This window comes from Quercus robur, chromosome 11, assembly GCF_932294415.1.
Source record: "Quercus robur chromosome 11, dhQueRobu3.1, whole genome shotgun sequence".
Lineage (NCBI taxonomy): Eukaryota > Viridiplantae > Streptophyta > Magnoliopsida > Fagales > Fagaceae > Quercus > Quercus robur.
In genome coordinates this window covers 4,732,589-4,754,628 of record NC_065544.1, presented here as the reverse complement: position 1 = coordinate 4,754,628, position 22,040 = coordinate 4,732,589, and the positions used below count along the sequence as shown (strand labels likewise).

The 22,040-nt window shown below is 33.5% G+C and overlaps 1 protein-coding gene across 7 annotated transcripts in view; it reads left to right on the top strand.

Annotated features, from left to right (window-relative positions):
* Positions 1–21,031, top strand: part of LOC126707074 (putative disease resistance protein RGA1) — a 134,053-nt gene extending 113,022 nt beyond the window's left edge. The window contains exons 3-4 of one of the 7 annotated variants that reach the window (XM_050406666.1): positions 19,873–20,693; positions 20,824–21,031. In XM_050406666.1, the coding sequence (XP_050262623.1) occupies positions 19,873–20,635 (763 nt within the window). In that variant the 3' untranslated portion in view covers positions 20,636–20,693; positions 20,824–21,031. Of the gene's footprint in view, positions 1–19,034; positions 20,694–20,823 lie in introns of all 7 variants that reach the window. The other 6 variants (XM_050406671.1, XM_050406667.1, XM_050406670.1 and 3 more) reach the window with 6 other exon arrangements.
* Positions 21,032–22,040: the final 1,009 nt, after the last annotated feature.

Below are 22,040 nucleotides of genomic sequence, written 5' to 3'. Positions count from 1 at the left end.
GGATATTAGTTAATTAAAAATCAAGACATAAAATTGCCAAATGGACAAAAGTCTAGGCTAATAAAAAGTGGTTAGAAGAAATATAGATTACAAGATATTATATAATTAATCTGTCAGGTTTTCCTTATGTTTTAGGTATTTTATGGATTGTCAAAGGGAAAATTGTTAATGTTATGTGTCCATGAATGTTGGCAAACTATTCTCAAAATATGTGCAAATGTAACTTAAGTTGTAAGTATTTAGTGTTTTGTTAAGTGATTGAAGATCACATTTTAAGAAAATCACTTAACGAGATCACATTTCAAGACAAAAGAAAATTCTCAAGAATTTTTTAAGGAACAATCGTGTCTGCTAGCTGCCATATCTGCAACTCAATTGACTGAGGCTCATTATAGATTGATTCATTCCTCAACACCAGTCGATTGGTCGAACCATAACAAAATTGATTTCTTAGATTTAGCCCCATGATAAAATTGGCCCTGGGATTTGTGCCATAGGGTTCCAGAAAGTAGAGAAGTTCATTGATCTTAGGTCATCATTATGATAGGGAAAACATAGAGAGAAAGAGAGATATTGTTGCAACTGTGTACACTAAGGGTTTTGTTTTGAGAATCATCTCCAACATCGTATTGAAAGATCTTGAGGTTTACAAACTGAAGTTGCAGCATAAACCTTCTTCAATCAAGTTGTATTGTAGTGTTTGACAGGGATTGGGTCTTTGTGCATTGTAAAGATTCACAAGGTAGAAGAGTTCAATCATGTTGGAGTGTGTGTGGTCACATGAGTAAATCCTACTATAGATGGAATTTCTAGGATCAGGTTACATTTTTATTGTTGTACTTCCACTCTACTATTTTAAATTCTTCAATTAGGTGGTATTCGACAAACCCACAAAGGGTTTTTCTGATCACTGTCTCCTTTCGTAACCACCATATCAATGTATCAAACTTATTTTTTGCTACATTATTTAATCATGCTATGGTTGTGCCCACTGTTCACTAAATTAGAATCCATTGCATAATTGATTTAATTAATCAAGTTGGCTAATTTGGATTAGAAGAAATCAAGGATAAAACATTTTTTAACAAAATCCAAATAATGATTTGTGAGAGATTGTTATTAATAGTATCTCCTCTTTAGGGAATTAGGTCAAATCACTATATCAATTAAATTTATTGACCTCGTGCCATTGTTCATATTCACAAGCATGTATTTTTAGATATTAATAAAAAAAATTACAAGCATTTAGTTAATTCAAACAGCTACAAATGCGATATCAGTCCACTGATTTTTTCTTTTCTTTTCTTTTTGTGAAGAAGTCCACTAAAATTGTTTGTGTAGTTTATTTATTTAATGTTCATATTTATCCATCGTACATATGGCATTAATTTTATTTCATTTTGTATTATCATTGGCTTTAGTACGACCTTGTATTTATTAAACTCGATAGAACCAAAATTTTGTCACTAGTTCGATATCTAGGGCCAATGAAGAAAGAATGCAAAACAACTCCAAAAATAACAATAAAAAATGTATATCACTTGCAAAGACAAATAGCAGGCCCTCAGTAATATTAAAAGGATTTCAAGGGCCAAATTTTGAGATAATTTCTTGTGTATTCAATATTTTAATGCAGATCTTCAATACACGCATTTAGACACTAAAATTTACAATTTAATTACATGAATAAGGTTTTGATACGGGTTTCCCAACACTCAAAATGAATTGACCCTAGGAGACTCACATTAATTGGGGGAGAATAGATGAAAAAAATTAAATTAAATTCCACTTTTTAAGGCTTTTACTATCAACTAGGGTTACTGGTGCATCAATAAGTACATGTATAATGCCTTCGAACTAGGATAGGAAACCAATCTTGGTGTCCTTGCATATTCTTGAACTTGAGTCACAACCTTATCATGAACTCACAAATAAAATTCTAAGAATAAATTCCCATTAATGTAAATTATTTCGTATTCCCAAACAAGGACAGCTCCACATTAAAGGTAGGGTGGTCATAGGACCACCCTGACATGGAAAAAAAATAATTATTATATATAAATTTTTTAAATTTTATGATTTTTTTGCCCTTACAAGAATATTTTTTTTTCACCCTGCATTTTTTTTAGGCCTAACATAATTAAACTTTGTATAAAGTTTGATAGTAAACTTAGTTGTAAGACTACTATTCCACTTAATTAAATTTTTAATTGGATATGAATTTTGATAAATCCGTAATTAGATTACATTTTCTTCTTATATCTTCCATGCTTACAAAATTTCAAGAAAATCAAAGATCAATAATTATGTCATCAATCAAATGTTTAAATTTCAAATTTTTGTAATTTAAAATTATATATAAAAGATAAGTTTATGGATAGAATAGTAAATAAAATCTGATTGATATGAAATTTGACGTGTTTTAAGAACATAAAAAACATGCAATTCAACTTATATTTTCAAAATATGTTGCCATGTTAATTTATTTAGTGAGAGTGTTAACCTTAAGCTACAACTAAATTTGTAGCCAAAATTTGCCCTTAAACTTTAATAGATTCCCTTAAAAATATATTAGGTCCTTACAGATAAAAAGAGAAATCCTTACCATTAAATTTTTTTAATTGGATTCTCTCTCTCTCTCTCTCTCAAAGACCGAAAAAAGATGAGCCCTGTGATTGTGTTGGCAATGGTTGGTATAATGCGTTCTATTTCAACTTGTTAGTCATATGGTCTCATGCTAGTTTTAGCTTAAATATTAGTACAACGAAAACAGAAGGGTTTAAAGTTTAAACCCTTTGTAGTAGGAAAAGGATGGAAAAGACTAGTCATTATGTGCAAACGTATTTCCTAGACCTCATATATATATTGAAAGGACCAAGCAAATATATATATATATTGAAAGGGAGTCCCCTTCTAACTAAACATATTTAATTAAGTTCTATATAATGAAGCAACGGACACCTATGCCTTAATTGGTAGACATGCACATGCATCTTTAAGAGCAACATACTCACTGATTTTTTTTTTTTTTTTTTTGGAGAAACGACAGACTCAGTTACTATTCACTAAATTAATACATCAGTGTACACTTTTTTGTCGGCACTACCACCTCCATTTGCATAGAATCTCCCTAACAACCATAATACTGGGGAAAAAGAACCACAATCAGATAGAGAATTACCTAAAGAAAAAAATAAATCAAATATATATCGTTAGGTTAGTGAATTATTAAAATGAATAAGTTCATGATAAATTCTTTTGTGGACATCCACCATAGCTTTGGTCGATTCCTACAAATCATGTACAGCCTTAGGTGTCTTCTCAAAAAAAAAAAAAAAATGTATAACCTTAGGTCAGTTAGGTGAAAGATCCTTTCTCTAGAAATTAATATAACTACAGTGAATTAATAATTTCATTAATAAATTTTTCATATATGGTGGAATAATAGTAAGTTGTGATCAGTGAAATAGAAAATGCAATACAATAAATGTTACAAGATATTTGTATTCCAAAATGAACACCTTGACTTGAGAATCTCAAAAATTTCAGTTTAACAAAAGTATATTAATATTATATTCACAACATTTTCACAGCAAATCTTAAATGACAAGATATTACTACTTACTAGTACTTTTAAACAAGGCCCACCACTAACAAATTGTTGAGAAATTGCTGTAAAGGTGTTATGGATGTAATATTTCTCACAAAAATAATCTTAGCTTCCCAAACATAATCCTCATTCCCTTAGACAAAAACATAAAAGTCCAAGTAACAACAATAAAAATTAGCCCAAATAATAACAATATCCCAAACAACAACAAAATTAGACCAAACAATAAAAATGAACAAAATATTCAACATAAAGCTCATTTAAAAACAAAAAATAAAACCATAATCATTTAGATTTGTAATTCTTTCAATTCTTTCATAAAAATAATCTCTAATTTTACTTTATTTCTTGTATACACCCCATTTTGTAACTTCCATTTAACCTAACTTGTATTCCATCTAGCATACCATTGCATATCATATCACAAGGAATAACTGTAATTTTGACTATATGATTTCTATTGAACTCATAACGATCAAAATGATAGTTCATAAGTCTTAATCAGACTATCGAATTTTAAAAAAATATATCAAAAAAACATGTTTTAATGGTGTGGGGGCTGGTTAATCAATAATTATTAAAACCATGTTAACTGGGCCTGTGGCCCATCCAAGAACGTTAAACCATCCAAGGAGACTCATATAAGGTAATAAGGGGAACCAAATGAAAAGAGGAGTAGATATCACATATATCACATGAGATGGGTCCAGTATTCATCCGAGGACAAAATCCTTCTCGGCAATATGTGTCCGAGGACGACTTGAACGCCATATTGTCACAAACACACTTCAAAGATACACTACCACTAAAGGTGGGACATAGGGCCAAGGGTAAAAAAGAAAAGAAAAACAAATATCTTTAACAACTACTGCCTCCGCATTAATTGCCTCTCAACCAACTCTCTGGCCGCATTAATGTCGATGTGATGCCTGAACAGTGATGAAGCAGCCTTACAGCTGCTGGTTGGAGGTTCCAAGAGGTGTTGGATGGGACAGGAAAGGATCTCCCAAATCCAACCTACACATGTGTGGTGAAGATGACACCAAGAGTGCAGTATATAACATAGAAGAATGCGTTAAGAGAAAAGATTGGAACTTCTAAACAATTGATGCTTAGAAGAAAATCTTACGAAATAAAGAACTTAGCTTGTTTCAAGGATAAATTGATCGTAATATCTGTATTAATCCATCTAAAAACGTTAAGTTTAATCGTTTTTCTTTTGAAGTTAATCTAGTTCTTTTATATCCACGCTCTACAAATTTATTGTTTGGGCCTTTAGCGTTCGAACCCAATACGAGTTTGGGATCGACACAAATTGAGTCCTTATAAATGGTAAGTTAAATTTTAATGAATTATGTCTCAACCATATGTGATTATGAACTCTTACATTTAATTGGCTTATGTTTAGTCTAAATTAAATTTAATGATGTGTCATAATATTATTAGTTGAGGATATAGTTCATGGTAAGGGACATGTTTGAACGTAAGAAAACTAATCAAACCTTAATTTAATAAATCATAATCTAGTTCAATAAAAATGATTTATTTTAAAATTAAATAAAACTACCAATCAATTAAACTAAGCAAAGAGATATTGAATCAGTAAAAAGATGTAAACAATCAACAAAAAAATTATTAAGGTTTTAAATTCACCTTGTTAAGTCATATCAACATATATTCATGATGAAAATCTAGAATTCAATCTTTTTATGTTGTAAAATATTAGCATTTCAAATGAATGGCATCGAACATGGGGGACGTTTGTCACCACACGCAGCCGGGGATCTCAATCCACACCCGCACTGCCGGTCAATGTCCTTCAGCCACACACAACAGACGTGTTAACCACACTAAATTGCTTGATACTTCCTCTAAGCCAGTATCCTAAAGGTTTTTTCGTATGACTTCAATGACTTTTCATTGTACAACTTGTGTTATGTATAATGCACATTAGCAGACTTTACATTCATACACTAACTTCTCATACAATGCTACTCTGCTTAATATTGACCAATTATGTCCCCAAAGCAGAAGCTGCATATCCATGTTCTTCAGGCGTCCCCATTCCTTCATAACCACAGGTCCCAGGATCGAAACCTAGCTTTGATACCAGTAATGGTCCCTTAATGTGTATCGTAATGTCATTAGACTGGGAATCACCAACACAGACAGAGAGAGAATAATAAAAAGTAATGTCAAAATGAATAAGGAGTACCAGTATTTATAAACTCCTTCATGTCTCCTGGGAAGAGTTATGTCTGTTCACCAAGAGTTGTATCTTATATAAGAGACACAACTCTTCAGTAAATAACAAATTCTAACGCTTAATTAATACTCTACTGTATATTGGTGAAGCACCATCCACCAAATAGGGGATATTGTATAAGTGAGTGTGCACCATATTATAGTGTGATCACCTATCACTATTGTATATTAATATATAGTAAATTGTTACTGGTTCTAATTTGAACCTATCATTAAAATTATCTTCTCTCCCACCAATAATAGTTGGTAATAATCTTTCACTTAAGATTTATTGTGAAAGTTTTATATTGTGGGCATTACATTTCTTAATATTGAAGTTTTTCCTGTTTTGGCTTAACAATAGACAAAATTTGACCAAACCAAACTATTGTAGATAAATCTCTTCACGCTTGCTTTTTATATAGTTATTAGATTTGAAAGCCACGAAAAATTGAAATTAATTGATGTTGCTTTTAGTATATCAATGAATATGGCCTGTTGTCAATATTTATGAATACTAAACCCAAACAATAGCTACAAATTTTATCTAATGGTTTTATATTTGTGGGGGGGGGGGGGGTGGGGTAATAAATAGCCCACTTGGTATTGGGCCATTAGCCATAGGCCCAATGAAAAATAGAAAAGGCCCAATTGATGAAAGGGGTCCACTCAGGAGCCCATATCATACCAAGGAACTTCGTTTGGCTCAATGTCACTCGTCGAGGAGAATTTCATCTGAAATCGACTTGCCAAGAAGAACTTGCTCGAGGTATATGGCAAGGAACTACAACTTGGGGATGCTCCACAAACAAGCACATTATTCAAGATATGACACTAATTGCGAGGAATAGCTGCAATAGCAGTGTCAGCAAGAAACAATGGTGGCCTACGCATTAATTTTTGAAGTGGCCAATATAAATAGTGGGTTAAACACGTACTCCCAGTATGATTCCAAAAGGCAAATCTGATATCTAACAGAGCAGGGCCCATATCATTACAAGCTCACTACTTACATTAGTATAAATAGGGGAAAACCCCATAGTATAAAGGGTTCAGAGAGAGAGAGAGCTACCAACAAGTGTGTGCTTAAGGGTCTGTTTGGTTGAAGGAGTAGAAAAGTGAGAGGATAGAAAATGAGAAGGGAATAGAAAAGTGGGAGGATAAAAGAAATATAGGTTAAGCTTGGTAACAGTTTTTATTTTCTATTTTCAAAAACTTGTTCAAAAAATTTCTTGTATTTTTGAAATCAAAAACATGTTTGGTTAGTTGAAATTAAAAAGATAGGTTTTTGAATAAAAAAAATAAATAAGACTAAAATATGTTATTCCTAGGATTTGAACTCTAATGCTAACTCATTAAATTAGACAGATTCATTAAATCAAATGTGTGTTTTCATTAACTTTTAAAAATCAAAAATTGAAAACAACACATGTTTTTAATTTCCTTCACAAATTGAGTTTTGAGAACAGTTTTTGTTTTCTATTCATTTTGGGTTACCAAACAGGTTTTTTATTCTCAAAAATAGAAAATTGTTTTTGAAAACAGAAAATAAGGAGAAAAAACTTATTTGTTTAGTTGAGAAGAAAAATGAGAGGATGGAAAATAAAATTGGTATTAATTTACTATTATGTCTCCATTAAATAAAATAAAAAAGTAACAAATTTTTTTATTAAAAAAAAAATCATGTATGGACATTTTGGTAGGCTCGAGAAGAAAACACCCAGGTCCACCACCTTTTTTTTCTTCTCTCCTCCTCCTAACCAAACATCCACTAAAACTACTTTCTATCTACTTTTCTCTCCTCAATTTTCCATCCCCCCTAAAATCTCTCCAAATAAATATACCCTAAAGGGTAGTCTTATATTTTAGTATTTTTGGGTCTTTGTATCATCTCTACCATCTTGTTTCAGAGTTTGGTCTCCTTGGATTTCTCATTGTGAGCTATCCCTTCATTCCCACAAAAATATTAATTGCAACATTAGTCTACTCCAAGCAAGCTTGACTTGACCCCACAATATTTATTTTAGAAATGCTTTTTTAAACCTTTTTTTTTTTTTTGGTTTAAAGGAAATTTCATTAAACAAAAACTAATCGGCCTCTAAAACAGAGGAAACGACTCGGTCATACAAAGCTCTTGCTGCATCAAGGCTGAGGAGAAGAGCAACATCAAAAGGGGGTTCGAGAAATATGGAAAAAACCTGGCTAAGGATTGCACCCTGTCTAGCGAGGGCATCAACACACTTATTTCCCTCCCTATAACAGTGTTGAATCCTAACTATGGGAATAATCCTAAGGCTATTCCTACAGTTAGCCACCAAAACATCATTTGCATTAGGATTATGCGACTCTTTCTTTAATAGATTTACAACCAGCTTAGAATCAAGTTCAATCACCACCGCTGGGAGCTTGAGAGCAATACATAATCTAATGCCATCTCTAAGGGCCCAAAGTTCAGCTGCTACACTAGTTGTGGTCCCGATTGCACGAGCAAAGCCCTTAATCTATTCACCATTTTCGTTCCTGACAAGCCCACCACCACCAGCCAAATCGAGGTTACCCAAGGAAGATTTGTTTGTATTCAGCTTAAACCAGTTTGTAGGAGGGCATAGCCAACGCACCTAAATTGTTTGCCTGGTTTGGATTTGTTTCCCATTGATGCCAATATAATGAAATTCAATTGCCTTGGCCAAGGATTCAGCTTTAAGGTCCTGATGGTTGGGAGCTCTTTCAAAGGCAATACTGTTCCGGTGAAGCCAAAGGGTCCAGAGAGCAAAAGGAAAGAGAATGCTCCATTCAATGCTTGAGATGGTACTATTCTTGGAGCTAAGACAGTTCAGTTTCAGCCAGCTCACCAGACTAGTACCATAAAACAGATTCCTTTGAATCGAGGGATTTAAGGAGTTCCAAAACATTTTTGCCGTAGGGCAATCCCTTAAAGTGTGAATGATTGTTTTAGGAGCATTGATACACATGGGGCAGAGAAATGGGATGTCCATACCTCTTCTAGATAGAATAGCTTAGACCGGAAGACTATGGTTGCAACATTGCCAGAGAAAGCACTTGATCTTAGGTAAGGATTGCACTTTCCACACCTACTTTCCTCTGAAAATTTGGCCTGTCTCCTTGTTAGCTTCCCAATTTGCCAGGCAGTAAGCCTCCTTAAGCTTGAATTCACCATTAGGAGAAGAGAACCATGAGAGGTGGTCTCCACCTTGATTGGAGAAAGGAAGAGGGGTGGCCTTAATATCCAGCTGAATATGGGTAGGGAACACAAAATATAACCCCTCCAAATTCCACCCAAAAAAACCAAAGATGTCTTTCAACATAAGATTTTCCTCACCTTTGTTTAGGGGTCCTGAAATTTGACTTCGCAAGGTGCCAGTATTTAGCCACTTGTCAAACCAAAGAGAAAGGAGACTGTTCTTACCAGCTGTCCATTTGGAGCCCTTTGAAAATATGTCTTCTCCTTTTTTGAGGCCGGCCCAGGTAGGGGAATAGGAGGAACAACCTGTTGTACTCCTTGGATTACTTCCTTGTCTACGGTATTTATTTGTCAACACTCTCACCCACAAAGAAGACTTCTCAGCATGAAACCTCCAATTTAGCTTAGCTAACAAAGCAGTATTTTAGGTTTGGCTGCTTGGATACCTAGCCCGCCTTCCTCTTTTGCTTTAGTGATTTTACTCCAGCCAATGAGATGCATCTTTTTCTTGTTTTCAAACGAGCCCCAGATAAAGTTTCTATTTAGCCTATCAATTCCAAGCAGAATTTTGAGAGGCAGAGCAACACTTTGCATCACATAGTTGGGTATAATGGAGGTTACTGATTGAGTGAGGATAACTCTCCTCATGAGAGACAGGAGGTTAGCTTTCCAGCCTACTAACTTGTTCTGGATACGCTCCAAGATAAAACCGAAGTCTTGCTAAACCCCTCTATGCTTTATGGGGAACCCCAGGTATTTCCCTAGGGAAGGGGTAGACCTGAATCCCAACACCTTACAAAGGTCATTCCTCATTCCCCAGTTCACCTTAGGAGAGAAAAACACACGGATCTTCTCACCACTAATTTTTTGCCCGGATAACTCACAGAAGGATTCCAAAACATCCTTAATGGCAACACAATTTTTCCGGTCAGCTTTAGCAAATAACATAAGATCGTCGGTGAAAAACAAATGAGAGAAAGATGGCCCACCTAGTGAAGCTTTCACTGGATTCCAGAGTTTCTCTTGGCACTTACCCACAATTAATGCCCCAAGAACTTCCACACATAAGATGAATAAGTAAGGCAATAAAGGGTCGCCCTGACGGATCCTTTCGATGGTTGGAAGGCATCCAAGGTCCCCCCATTAAAGAGAATGGAGATAGAAGATGTGGACACACGGCTCATTATCAGAGAAACCAAATGGTTGGGGAAATGAAACAACTTCAAGATATCTCTAATGAAACTCCATTCAAGACGATCGTATGCTTTCTCCAAATCAAGTTTAATTGCCATATACCCAATTTTGCCTTTCTTTTTCCACATCGTATGAATAAGCTCTTGGATTTTAATGGCATTATTTAGACCCTTCCTCCCAAGAACAAAGGCTAATTGGAGCGGAGATATTAGATCAGGCAAAAAAGGCTAAATTCTGCCAACTATGATCTTGGTTACTATCTTATAGATGGTATTACACAAGCTAATTGACCGGAAATTGGAAAGCGATTCAGGGCTTCTGCACTTGGGAACGAGAGTGATGAGGGTCTGATTCAGATACTACCCCTGAATTAAAAATGTTTTTAACCTCCTTCCTCACAGATTCACCAACAACTAGCCAGAAACAGTGAAAGAAACCTGCATGAATAAACTTTAGTACATGTTTATATTCTCAATATATATAGATATATAAATATATAGATATATATAAATATATATATATATATATAATTAATGTAATATTGTCATATCATTATTTTATTGTATTGCATTAATAGGGCTGGCTGAATAATATATGTAATTGATGCGGGCCCCCAAATAAAAGAAGGCCCCCAACTAACAAAATTAAATTTTAAGAGATAAATTCATTAACTCATTCTTAAAATATGTTAAAATCAAAATTAATACTAAACAAATTTATTAATAATACAACATAATTATCTTGAAATATACTAAAATAGAGACTATAAATTTCTAAAAAAGAAAAGAAAAAATCTTTCATCTTCTTACCTCTCTGCCTCTCTATCTGTACTCTTTCCTTTCTTTTCTTTGGGTTGATTCTTGACAATAGGGGTGTGTAGAAAACCCACCGAACCGCCAAACCCGACCCAACCCAACCCAAACTGCCGGGTTGGGTCGGTTTTTAAGGCTTGGTGGGTTGGGTTGGGTTACAAAAAAAAATTTTAAAGTGGGTCGGGTTGGGTTTGGGTCATAAAATTACAAACCCGCCAAACCCGACCTGACCCACCCATATTTAATATATATTTAAAATATATTATATATTTAATATTTTTTTTAAAAAATCAGTTTTAGGGCACTTATATATTTAAATATATATATATATATATATTATATTTAATAATTAAAAAAAAAAAAACTAGCTGTAGAGCAGCATTTCCTCGGTTTCTCCTACTAATACTAATTTAATATATATATAAAATATATTATATAATTAATAAATTTTTTTAAATAACCAGTTTTTCTTATCCTATATAAAAGTCAATTAGTTCATACAAATCTTAATAAATTACTATTGTTGTTTAGTCATTATTGTTGTTTGCCTTTAAGGAATTACATTGATACTAATCTTTAGATTTTTTTAATATATTAGTATTTATATTTTTTCTGCTCAATTTAATAATAATAATAATAATAAATTTGTCAAACTCATGGGTTCAACTCGATCCAACCTGACCTATATGGGTTGGGTTAGGTTAGGTTGGACTTATGTGATGGGTTGGATTAGGTTGGGTTTAATTTTTTTTGACCCACCATGATAGGTTGGGTAAAAAAATCACCTCAATTCAATCCATGCACACCCCTACCTAATCTTTTCCTAGAAGTTTAGTAATTTATTTTAAGTTATATTTTTTAATGGTGTAAATGCACTTTTAGTCCCTATATTTTATTTTTTCCACTTTTAGTCCTTAAATCAATTTACGCGTTCCATTTAAGTCCTTGAAGCTACCTTCCGTCACTAATCTAACGGGCAAACTAACAGATGAATAAAATAATTAAAAAAAATTTACTGTAGCATGCCACATCAGATTATAATTTAAAATATTTATTTTTCAATTTTAACAAAAGAAAAAATATGAGTTAAAAATTAAAAAAAATAAAAATAAAAAGAAGAAGAAGAACACACCAAAAACATAACAACAAGAACAGAAGGTGGAAAAGGGGATCTGGTCAAGCATGTTCCATTTGGGTTGGATGTCGATGGAGGATTTCAATGGCTCTCAGCGCATCATGTTGTTGCGCACCCAAACCCTAAACTCTTCACAACCCGATTCCAACATGTACAGGAAGTCTCTTTCCACGTTCAAGGTCTCGCAGTTACCGTTCATGGTGATGACTTTGCCGCTGGCTTTCACCGCTTGCCATTGAAGTCTCTGGAGAAAATAGAGTATTTTAATCTCATCGTTGCCGCGATCGAGTACATCGCCGACTTGAACAACGGTCATTGACCCGCCAGTCCAGTCGCCAGAGTCGTTTATGTTGTAACTCTTGCTTCGACTTCTCCAAATTGCCGTGGAGGTCTCCGATCGCGACGAGTCGACCCGTTGACACGTTGAGCTTGTTGTGGGTTTTTCCATTGTGAGATTTTTTTTTGTAGTTTAGGTGTTTGTGTTTTTGTCTGGAGAGACTATGGAGACGAAAGAGTAGGGAGACTGAATGGACTTTGATGATGCTGTCCAAATTTTTATTCTTTCATTTTCTTGGCAACCAAACAATGAATGAAAAAGAACTGAGAAATGATTTTGCTTGGGTTTGAGGATGGGGGGCTTTGGAATTTATGATTTTTTTTTTAATGGTGTTTTTATGCTGAATTTTCTGGGTTTATGAATTTGGTTTATGGGTATAGAAATTTATTTGCTGGAGATTTCGTTGTTGATTGAAAGATGAGAAAATCTGGGTTTGAGTTGAGGTTTTGTATATCTGGGTTTTGTGGTTTGAGAAAATCTGCTGCTAGGTTTGTGTTTGTGTTCTTGTTGGAGATTGATTTGTGTTTGTGTTTGGTTGACAAGAAAGGGCAAGAAAATGCAAGAAAATCTGGGTATGTGTTGTTATGTTTAAAATCTGGGTTTGTGTTATTTGGTGTTCTTGTTGAAGATGAACCTAGATCTGGGTAACTCATATTTTTTTCTTTTGTAAAAATTGAAAAATAAATATTTTAAATTATAATCTGATGTGGCATGCTACAGTAAATTTTTTATTATTATTTTATTCATCTGTTAGTTTGCCCGTTAGATTAGTGACAGAAGGTAGCTTCAAGGACTTAAATGTAACGCGTAAATTGATTTAAGGACTAAAAATAGAAAAAATAAAATGTAGAGACTAAAATGAAAAAAGTCAAAATATAGAGACTAAAAATGCATTTATGCATTTTTTTAATCTACTTGATTGATGGGACAAGGACAATACGCTGTGTCTTGATTCTTGATATTTTTCTAAAATCTCAGTCATTCATTTTAAGTTATATTTATTTTTTAATCTACTTAATTGAAAGGACAAGGACAACATGCTGAGTCTTGATTCGTGATCTTTTTCTATAAGCTCAATCATTCATTTTAAGTTATATTTTTTAATCTAGGACAAGGACAACACGCTGAGTTTGCTCTTACGCTTGCACAATCTGCTCGCACTCCGCAGAACTAATGCCACTGCACAGTGACAATGCACACTGCACAAAGCTTGATACTTGATAAAATGACGGGACTTTGCTCTGCAAGGTACAGTACAGTTTTTGAGTATATAATATTTTATAATCTAAAAAAAGTGGAAAACAATTTTAGGCCCCACCAACACAGCTACAAACTCCCTAATCCACCCACAGCACATGGGCCACACCCAATGTATACCCACTCAAATTAATATTTTTTTTATGCAAATTTTTACTTTATCAATTCTTACTTACTATTATATCAATTAAAATATATATATATATATATATAGTGTTCGTTTGAATTGAGTTTATTGTTACTGAAACTGAAAACACTGTAGTAAAATATTTTTTAAATGGGTAAACAGTGTCGTGGGACCCATGAACAGTGCATGAACAGTATTTTTTTCCTTGCACAGTAATTTTACTGTTCACTACAGAGCAAAAAAAAAAAAAAAAAAAAAAAGGCATGAAAACGCAGGGCTAAAACGCAACTTTCAGCCCTATCCAAACGCTCACATATATAGAGGGCGTTTGCTCTCCGCATTTCTGCGTTTGCGTTTTCTCCATTAACGTTTTCTCCTCTTTTTTTTTTTTTTTTGGCCTGCATTTGTTGACTTTTGGGGGACAAATTTTACTGTTATAAACAGTAAATACACTGTTTACGTACTGTTTATGTATTAAAAAATATTAAAAATGGATCCCACGGTACTATTTACACATTTAAAAATTATTTTGTTACAGTATTTTTAATTTTCAATTTTCAATTTCAACAATAATAAGCTCAATTCAAACGGATCCATAGAATATTTATTTATTTATTTTTTTTTTTTTTGAACAAAATATAAACTGAATGAAAGAAAAAATAAATAGACAGGGACAACTTCCATATTTTTCCATCATTCTTTCCTTGTCACTTCAGCAAGCATTAATTAGTGATTTTCAAATCTGGCTCCACACGGTTTTGACTAAAGTATCCATTAATGGACTCCACATCTACTCCAGCTCATTTGATTGCTCCTTTGTTACTTTATATCCCAATAATTTCTATGAAGGATCAATCAACTGCTCCACCAATTCTGTCACATTGGAATTGGATCCATTCATTTGATTTACGCGGAAGAGTCAAATTTGGAAAAGCATGATCAATTGTTTATCACTTTGGGGTCGGTGACAGTGACGCTGTCATATAACTTTAGTCTTTTGAGTTGTTATCCACGTGAATATCAAGTGGAAGTAATGACTACTCTAGTCTAAAAGAGTTTTAATCAATTTGTTGAGTGAAATATTATTGTTGCTTTTCTTTATTCCGTTTGTCATAACTCTCTCTTTATTCCGTTTGAATTGCTTGGCTCTGATATGAGAAACAAAAACTTGATTCATCTAGTTGTGGAACTGCACTGTTGGTCTTGTTATGTATATGTGTGGAGATCGAACAAATGGAACTTGATCCTTTGACATAAAGAGAGGGTGGGCTAAGTAGCACTGATACAAACCCAAGACATGGTTGTAATATAAGTCTTTTTATTTTTTTATTTTGGGAGGAAAGCAATATAAGACATTGACGCACACGGCCAGCTTAACAATTTTAGAGACTTTAAACGAAAATTTTAAGTGAAATATTTTTTATAATTAAATAATATTAATTAAATTTTTTTATTTAAAATCTATTTTTAATTTTTATTTATTAAGTGATTTAATAAATTAATATTATTAAAATATAGATGAGTTAATATAATATATCAAATTATTAATTAATATAATAATTGATAAAATAAAAACTTGCATTAAAAAAAAATATTAATTTGAGTAGGTATATATTGGGTGTGGTCCGTATGGGTGGATTAGGGAGTTTATAGCTATGTTGGTGGGGACCAAAAATTGTTTTCCACTTTTTTAGATTATAAAATATTGAAGAATGTTAACCAGCACCATCTGCTGCTGGTTAAGCACAGAAAAGACAAAATGTTTGTAAAAAAAGTAAAAAATATTTGAAATAGTACTTACAAGACTGAAAAAGTGATATAAATTGAAAAAAAAAAAGACAAATGTTATGTTAGAAAAAAGTGTGGCATCGCACGGTGTACACAACCCAAAAATATTATATACTCAACAACTGTAGTATGCCTTGCAGTGCTAAGTCCTGTCATTTTATCACCTATCAAGCTTTGTGCAGTGTGCATTGGCGTTAGTGCTATGATGTGTGAGCAAATTGTGCAAGTGTAAGAGCAAATTCAGCGTGTTCTCCTTGTCTTATCAATAAAGTAAATTAAAAAATATAATTGAAAATAAATGACTGAGCTTATAGAAAAAGATCACGAATCAAGACTCAGCGTGCTATCTTTGTCTTTTCAATTTAGTAGATTAAAAAAATGAATGACTAAGGGTCCGTTTGGTACATGTGTTTAAAAACTGAAAATTGTTGTTTGAAAACATTTGTGAAAATACGTGTGGGTGAAAAAGTGCGTTGAAATGCGTGAAATATTGTTTAAAAACTGAAAATGGTTGTTTAAAAACACAAACCAAACACCCCCTAAGCATATAGAAAAATATCAAGAATCAAGACTCATTGTGTTGTCTTTGTCCTATCGATCAAATAGATTAAAAAATATAACTTAAAATGAATGACTAAGCTTATAAAAAAAAGATCAAGAATCAACGCAAAGAAAAAAAAAAAAAAAAAAAAAGGATAGAATATAGACAAAGAGGTAGAGAGATAGACAGATTAAAGGCTTTTTCTTTTGATTTAGAAATTTTATAGGATTGTTTGGATATTAATTTCAAACTCACATTTTCATATTTTAAATAATATTATATATATTTTTATATATTTTTTCATTCAAACGTATTTTAAAAAATTCCGAATAATAATTTTCAAATTATTTTACCAAATACCCTATAGTCTCTATTTTAGTATATTTCAAGATAATTATGTTGTATTATTAATAAATTTTTTTAGTTTTAATTTTAATTTTAACATATTTTAAGAATGAGTTAATGAATTTATTTCTTAAAATTTAATTTTATTAGCTGAAGTTTGGTTATTTTTGATTTTTTTTATTTAATGTTTTGTATTTTAAGATATAAAGGATTTTTTCAATATATTTTACTGGCTAGTAAAAGGATTCAAATTTTTTTAAATTAAAATATATAGATAAATATTACATACATATTCTTTTTCAAGTAAAACCTTCTTTTATTTAGGATAGTTTAGTCAAAGCCGTGTGGAGCCAGATGTGAAACAGCTTGCTAAAGTGACAAGGAAAGAAAGATGTAAAAATGAATTAAAATCCCACTAGGAATATACCATCCAAAAGAGAATATGCTATAGTCAACTCAAGTCCACGCCCTGTGGAGCCGAAAGTAGAAAGACTTACAGGTAAATTATGGGCCTTGAAGCAAAATAGTAGCTGATTAAAGCATTTCCCTTCTGGCAATTCACTTCTCTTCAACAATCCTGTATTCCTATAGCAATTTATTACTAGAGTGAGTGAAAGAGAGATCATATGGCGGACTTACTTCTTTCTGCCTTGGTGAGCACTGTGGTGGGGAACTTGAATACTTTTGCACTTCAACAATTTGGAGTTGCTTGGGGCTTGGGAGCTGAGCTTGACAATCTTAAGAACACGATGTCTGCCATCCAATCCGTTCTCCAAGATGCAGAGGAGAAGCAGTGGAACAGTAGAGCTATCACGGATTGGCTGGGAAAGCTCAAAGATGTAGCTCGTGATGCGGATAATGTTCTGGACGAGTTTGCAACTGAAGCTCTAATGCGAAAGGTGGAGAGAGAGAAAGGTGCGGCAAGCCAAGTAAGTAGATTCTTTTCTCTTCGAAACAGACTTATATTTCGCATGAAAATGGCACATAAATTGAAGAATGTGAGGGATAGACTGGATGCCATTTCTAGGGAGAGATCTGAATTCCAATTGAAAGAGGGAATTATAAACACGGAAGTTGTTGATGTACAAAGAAGAGAAACTTGCTCACTTGTGAATGAAAGTGGGATTTATGGAAGAGATGAGGAAAAAGAAAAGATCATTGAGGTGTTGCTCACTAATGTGTCTGATGATCAAGATAATCTGGCCATTTATGCTGTATGGGGCATGGGGGGCTTGGGTAAAACAACGCTTGCACAGTTAATCTACAATGATGTTAGGGTGGAGAAGCATTTTGAATTAAGAATTTGGGTGTGTGTATCAGTTGATTTCCAGATAAGTAAGCTGCTAAGGGTGATCATAGAGTCTATTGATCGTGTTGCATGTAGTATTTCCGAGTTGGATCTACAGCAAAAACTGTTGCAAGAAAAATTGCGTGGGAGGAGATTTTTACTTGTATTGGACGATGTCTGGAACGAGAACCATGAGGAATGGGACCGCCTAAAACATATGTTGGCATGTGGAGCGAAAGGTAGTATGCTTATAGTTACAACTCGGATTGAAACAATTGCGCGAATGATGGCTACAGTACTTCCTATACACCACATGGGATTCTTGTCAGATGATGATTCTTGGTCCTTATTTAAAGGACGTGCATTTGGGATGGGAAGGGTAGAAGAGAAATCAGAATTGGAAGCAATTGGTAAGGAAATAGTGAAGAAGTGTAGAGGCGTGCCTCTAGCTATAAAGGCTCTTGGAAGCCTCATGTCCTTAAAAAGTAGGAAGAGTGACTGGGAATCAGTGGAAAAAAGTCAGATTTGGGATTTACCAAGAGGTAAGGATTCTATCTTGTTGGCGCTCAAGTTGAGTTATCACCATCTACCCCCACATCTAAGGCAATGTTTTGCTTATTGCTGTGTATTTCCCAAAGATTATGAGCTTGGGATGGATAAGTTGATACAACTATGGATGGCTAATGGTTTTATTCCCTTCAAAGAACCATCGGAGTTGTATGATTTTGGTGTTGATATCTTCAATGAATTAGTATGGAGATCTTTCTTTCAAGATGTCAAGGAGGAGTATCCCGGCCATATAACGTGTAAAATGCATGACCTTATGCATGATCTTGCTCAATCTATTATGAGGCATGAATGCATTGCAGTGGAATCCAGTAAAGAAGTGAAGGTTGAAGGCAGGATTTTTCATATGTTTTATAACATGATCTCATCACAAGACATTTCTTTCAATGAGGACCTACATAAAGTTCGATCTCTACACTCATGCCTTGGTACGTATGATCATAAAGCTTCTCGGCCATTCTTCTTAAAACAAAAGTATCTTCGGGCATTGGATTTTAAATATATGGGTCAGGAAGTACCGAGATCAATCAACAATTTAAAACATTTGAGGTATCTTGACGTGTCTAGTTCTAGTATCAAAGTTTTACCTAAATCAACGACCTGCCTCTTGAACTTGCAAACATTGAAACTAGATTATTGTCATTCTCTTTGTGAGTTACCCAAAGGTATGAAGCACATGAAAAGCCTTATGTATCTTGGCATTACTGGTTGTGATTCTCTTATTCGTATGCCTGAAGGAATGGGACAATTAACTTGCCTCCAATCATTGAGCATCTTCATTGCTGGCAAGAAAAATGGCTATCAAGTAAGTGAGTTGAAAGGGCTAAACCTTCGAAACAATTTGACAATAAAGAAACTTGATAATGTTAGAAATTCAGTGGAGGCCAAAAATGCAAATTTGATCGGAAAACAAAATCTTCATTCGCTAAGTTTGGTTTGGCGGACTGAAAATAAAAGCCATGTACCGGAACATGTTGAAGATGTTCTTGATGGTCTCCAACCTCATTCAAATCTGAAAAAACTGTCCATAAACAACTATCATGGTTCAAAAATTCCAACATGGATTCAAGATTCAGTTCTTCGTGATTTGGTCGAAATTTCACTAGATTGTTGGGAAAGATGTGAACATTTGCCACTTCTTGGCAAACTACCACTCCTCAAGGTTCTTAAAATAACTGGCTGGCATGCTGTGAAATATATTGGCAATGAGTTCCATGGAGACGGTGCAATTTCATTCCCCTCATTGAAGGAATTTACGCTCCATAAGATGCGTGATTTGGAGGAATGGAGAACAATGAATGGAAGAGAAAATTTTCCCTGCCTAAGCACATTAGATATCACGGATTGCCCAAAGTTAGTTGAAATTCCTATTATTCCTTCCATTACAGATTTGACTATGAGTAGAAACAATGGAATGTTAATTAGGTCAGTGATGAATCTCACTTCACTTTCTTCCCTTGTGATTGATGACATGGATGATGAATTGACAGTTCTTCCAGATGGACTGTTGCAAAATCATAAGATGCTTAAAAAGTTGAAGATTTCCAAAATGCCCAATCTCAAGTCACTGACTAATCAGTTGGATAATCTTTCTGCGTTGAATGAATTTCGTCTTAGATATTGTGACAAGATTGAAAGTCTTCCAGAAGGACTCCAGAACTTACATTCATTACGGACGCTGAACATATGGAAGTGTAATAATCTTTTGTCCTTACCAATGAATGGTTTGCAGGGCTTATCTTCACTACGGAGTTTATACATTGGGAGCTGCAACAAATTCTGCTCTTTGTCTGAGGGAATTCAATATTTAATTGCACTTGAGGATTTAAATATCAACTTGTGTCCGAAGTTAATTTCATTGCCAGAGGGTATTCAACATCTAACTGCTCTCCATTGTCTGCAAATCGGGGACTCTGAAGACTTATCTTCTCTGCCTAAGCAGATTGGATGCCTCACATCGCTTTCATATTTGGGAATTGGGGAGTGCCCTAATCTAATGTCTATACCAGACGAGCTACAGAATCTTACGGCGCTCGAAACATTGACAATTGATGGGTGTCCACATCTGGAGAAGCGGTGCAAGAAAGACAGTGGAGAGGATTGGCATAAAATATCTCACATCCCCGACATTGTGATTTATCCATCATCGAGGGGTTGGGGATCGCTACGAAAACTGAAATGTTGCTAAGTTGGTCAACGCTGAGATGGCAATGTTAACACGCTTCAAAAAAAGTTTATTTATAAAGGTAGCTTTCTCCCCCCCCTTTTTTTTTTCTTTTTAATGGGTTTTTTTTTTTACATTTCTTATCTTATCAAATTGTATTTGAATTTTAATATGGATATTAATATGTGCATTACTCTAATGTACGCTTGCAGTAAACTAAACTCATTATGCCTTTGGTGGACAGTGCAATGGTACATTTACCTTCAATCTTTGCTTGCTGTCGGTGTTCAGATTTTCTCCTCTTTTTCTCCACAAAAAAAAAAAAAAAAGGTTCAATTCAATTTTGTGACACACTTCTCATTACTATTTGTATATTTGTTGTATTTTAAAATTGCTATGGACAATCCAATATTTTTTTTTGCTTGAGTTCTTAGAGATTTTCCGTTTGTCCAATCTCAATTGTCATTACTATTGTTAATGTAGGTAGATGTGGCAAGTTTGTATAATGTTTTTATTTTATACAATTGTCATTATTTATTTGTCATTGTTTTTATAAAAATATTTTAAACTAAATAACAAAACTAAACCCATTGGCACTCTATTTTTTGTTGATCCACACAGCCATACTCATCCAAACATAAATAATGCATGAAGTCTCTACTTAACCAATCAAATGCTTAAACAATTAGTTAATCACTAGCTTTACTATTCTTTTTCTTGAATCTAACTTTATAATAAAACGTTACATAACATAATAACAATAACAATACATACACACATGTAACAAACACTGTATTTTCCTAATTATTAAATTATATAAAGTTATATTATATTTATACGTATTTCCTAATTATTAAACTATATAAAATTATATTATATTTATACTATAAACACACAATTCACACAAATAACATTATAACAAACAAAAAAAAATGAAAAATAATGCACACTATCAGTATCACAATCAGTATTAAACACAAACTCACACATATATACTATAAATTTATAATAAGGAAAGAAATACTTATAAACACTCACTCTTTACTCTTAAATCCAGAGATACCGAGATAGTTAAGTAGAGAAGAGAAATAAGATTAGATAAGATTCATGATACTAAGATCAAAGATCAAATCGAAGAGAGAGAGAGAGAGATTTATGACCTATGTTGTTTGGTTTTGGAATAGGCAAATCTATTTTGTTGCTTGATTTTGGGTTGGGCTAAAATATGATTAGGTTGTGCAAGATTTAAATCAGGGTATGCAAAAGTATTTCTAAGATAAAATTAAACTAGTAAAAAAATATTTTATATATAGATAATTATTTTTTTTCCCAATACCCTTTGGACAACATGTAGAAACGCAATGGTACATTATCTTCAATCTTTGCTTGCTGTGGGAGTTCAGATTTTCTTCTCTTTTTCTCCAAAAAA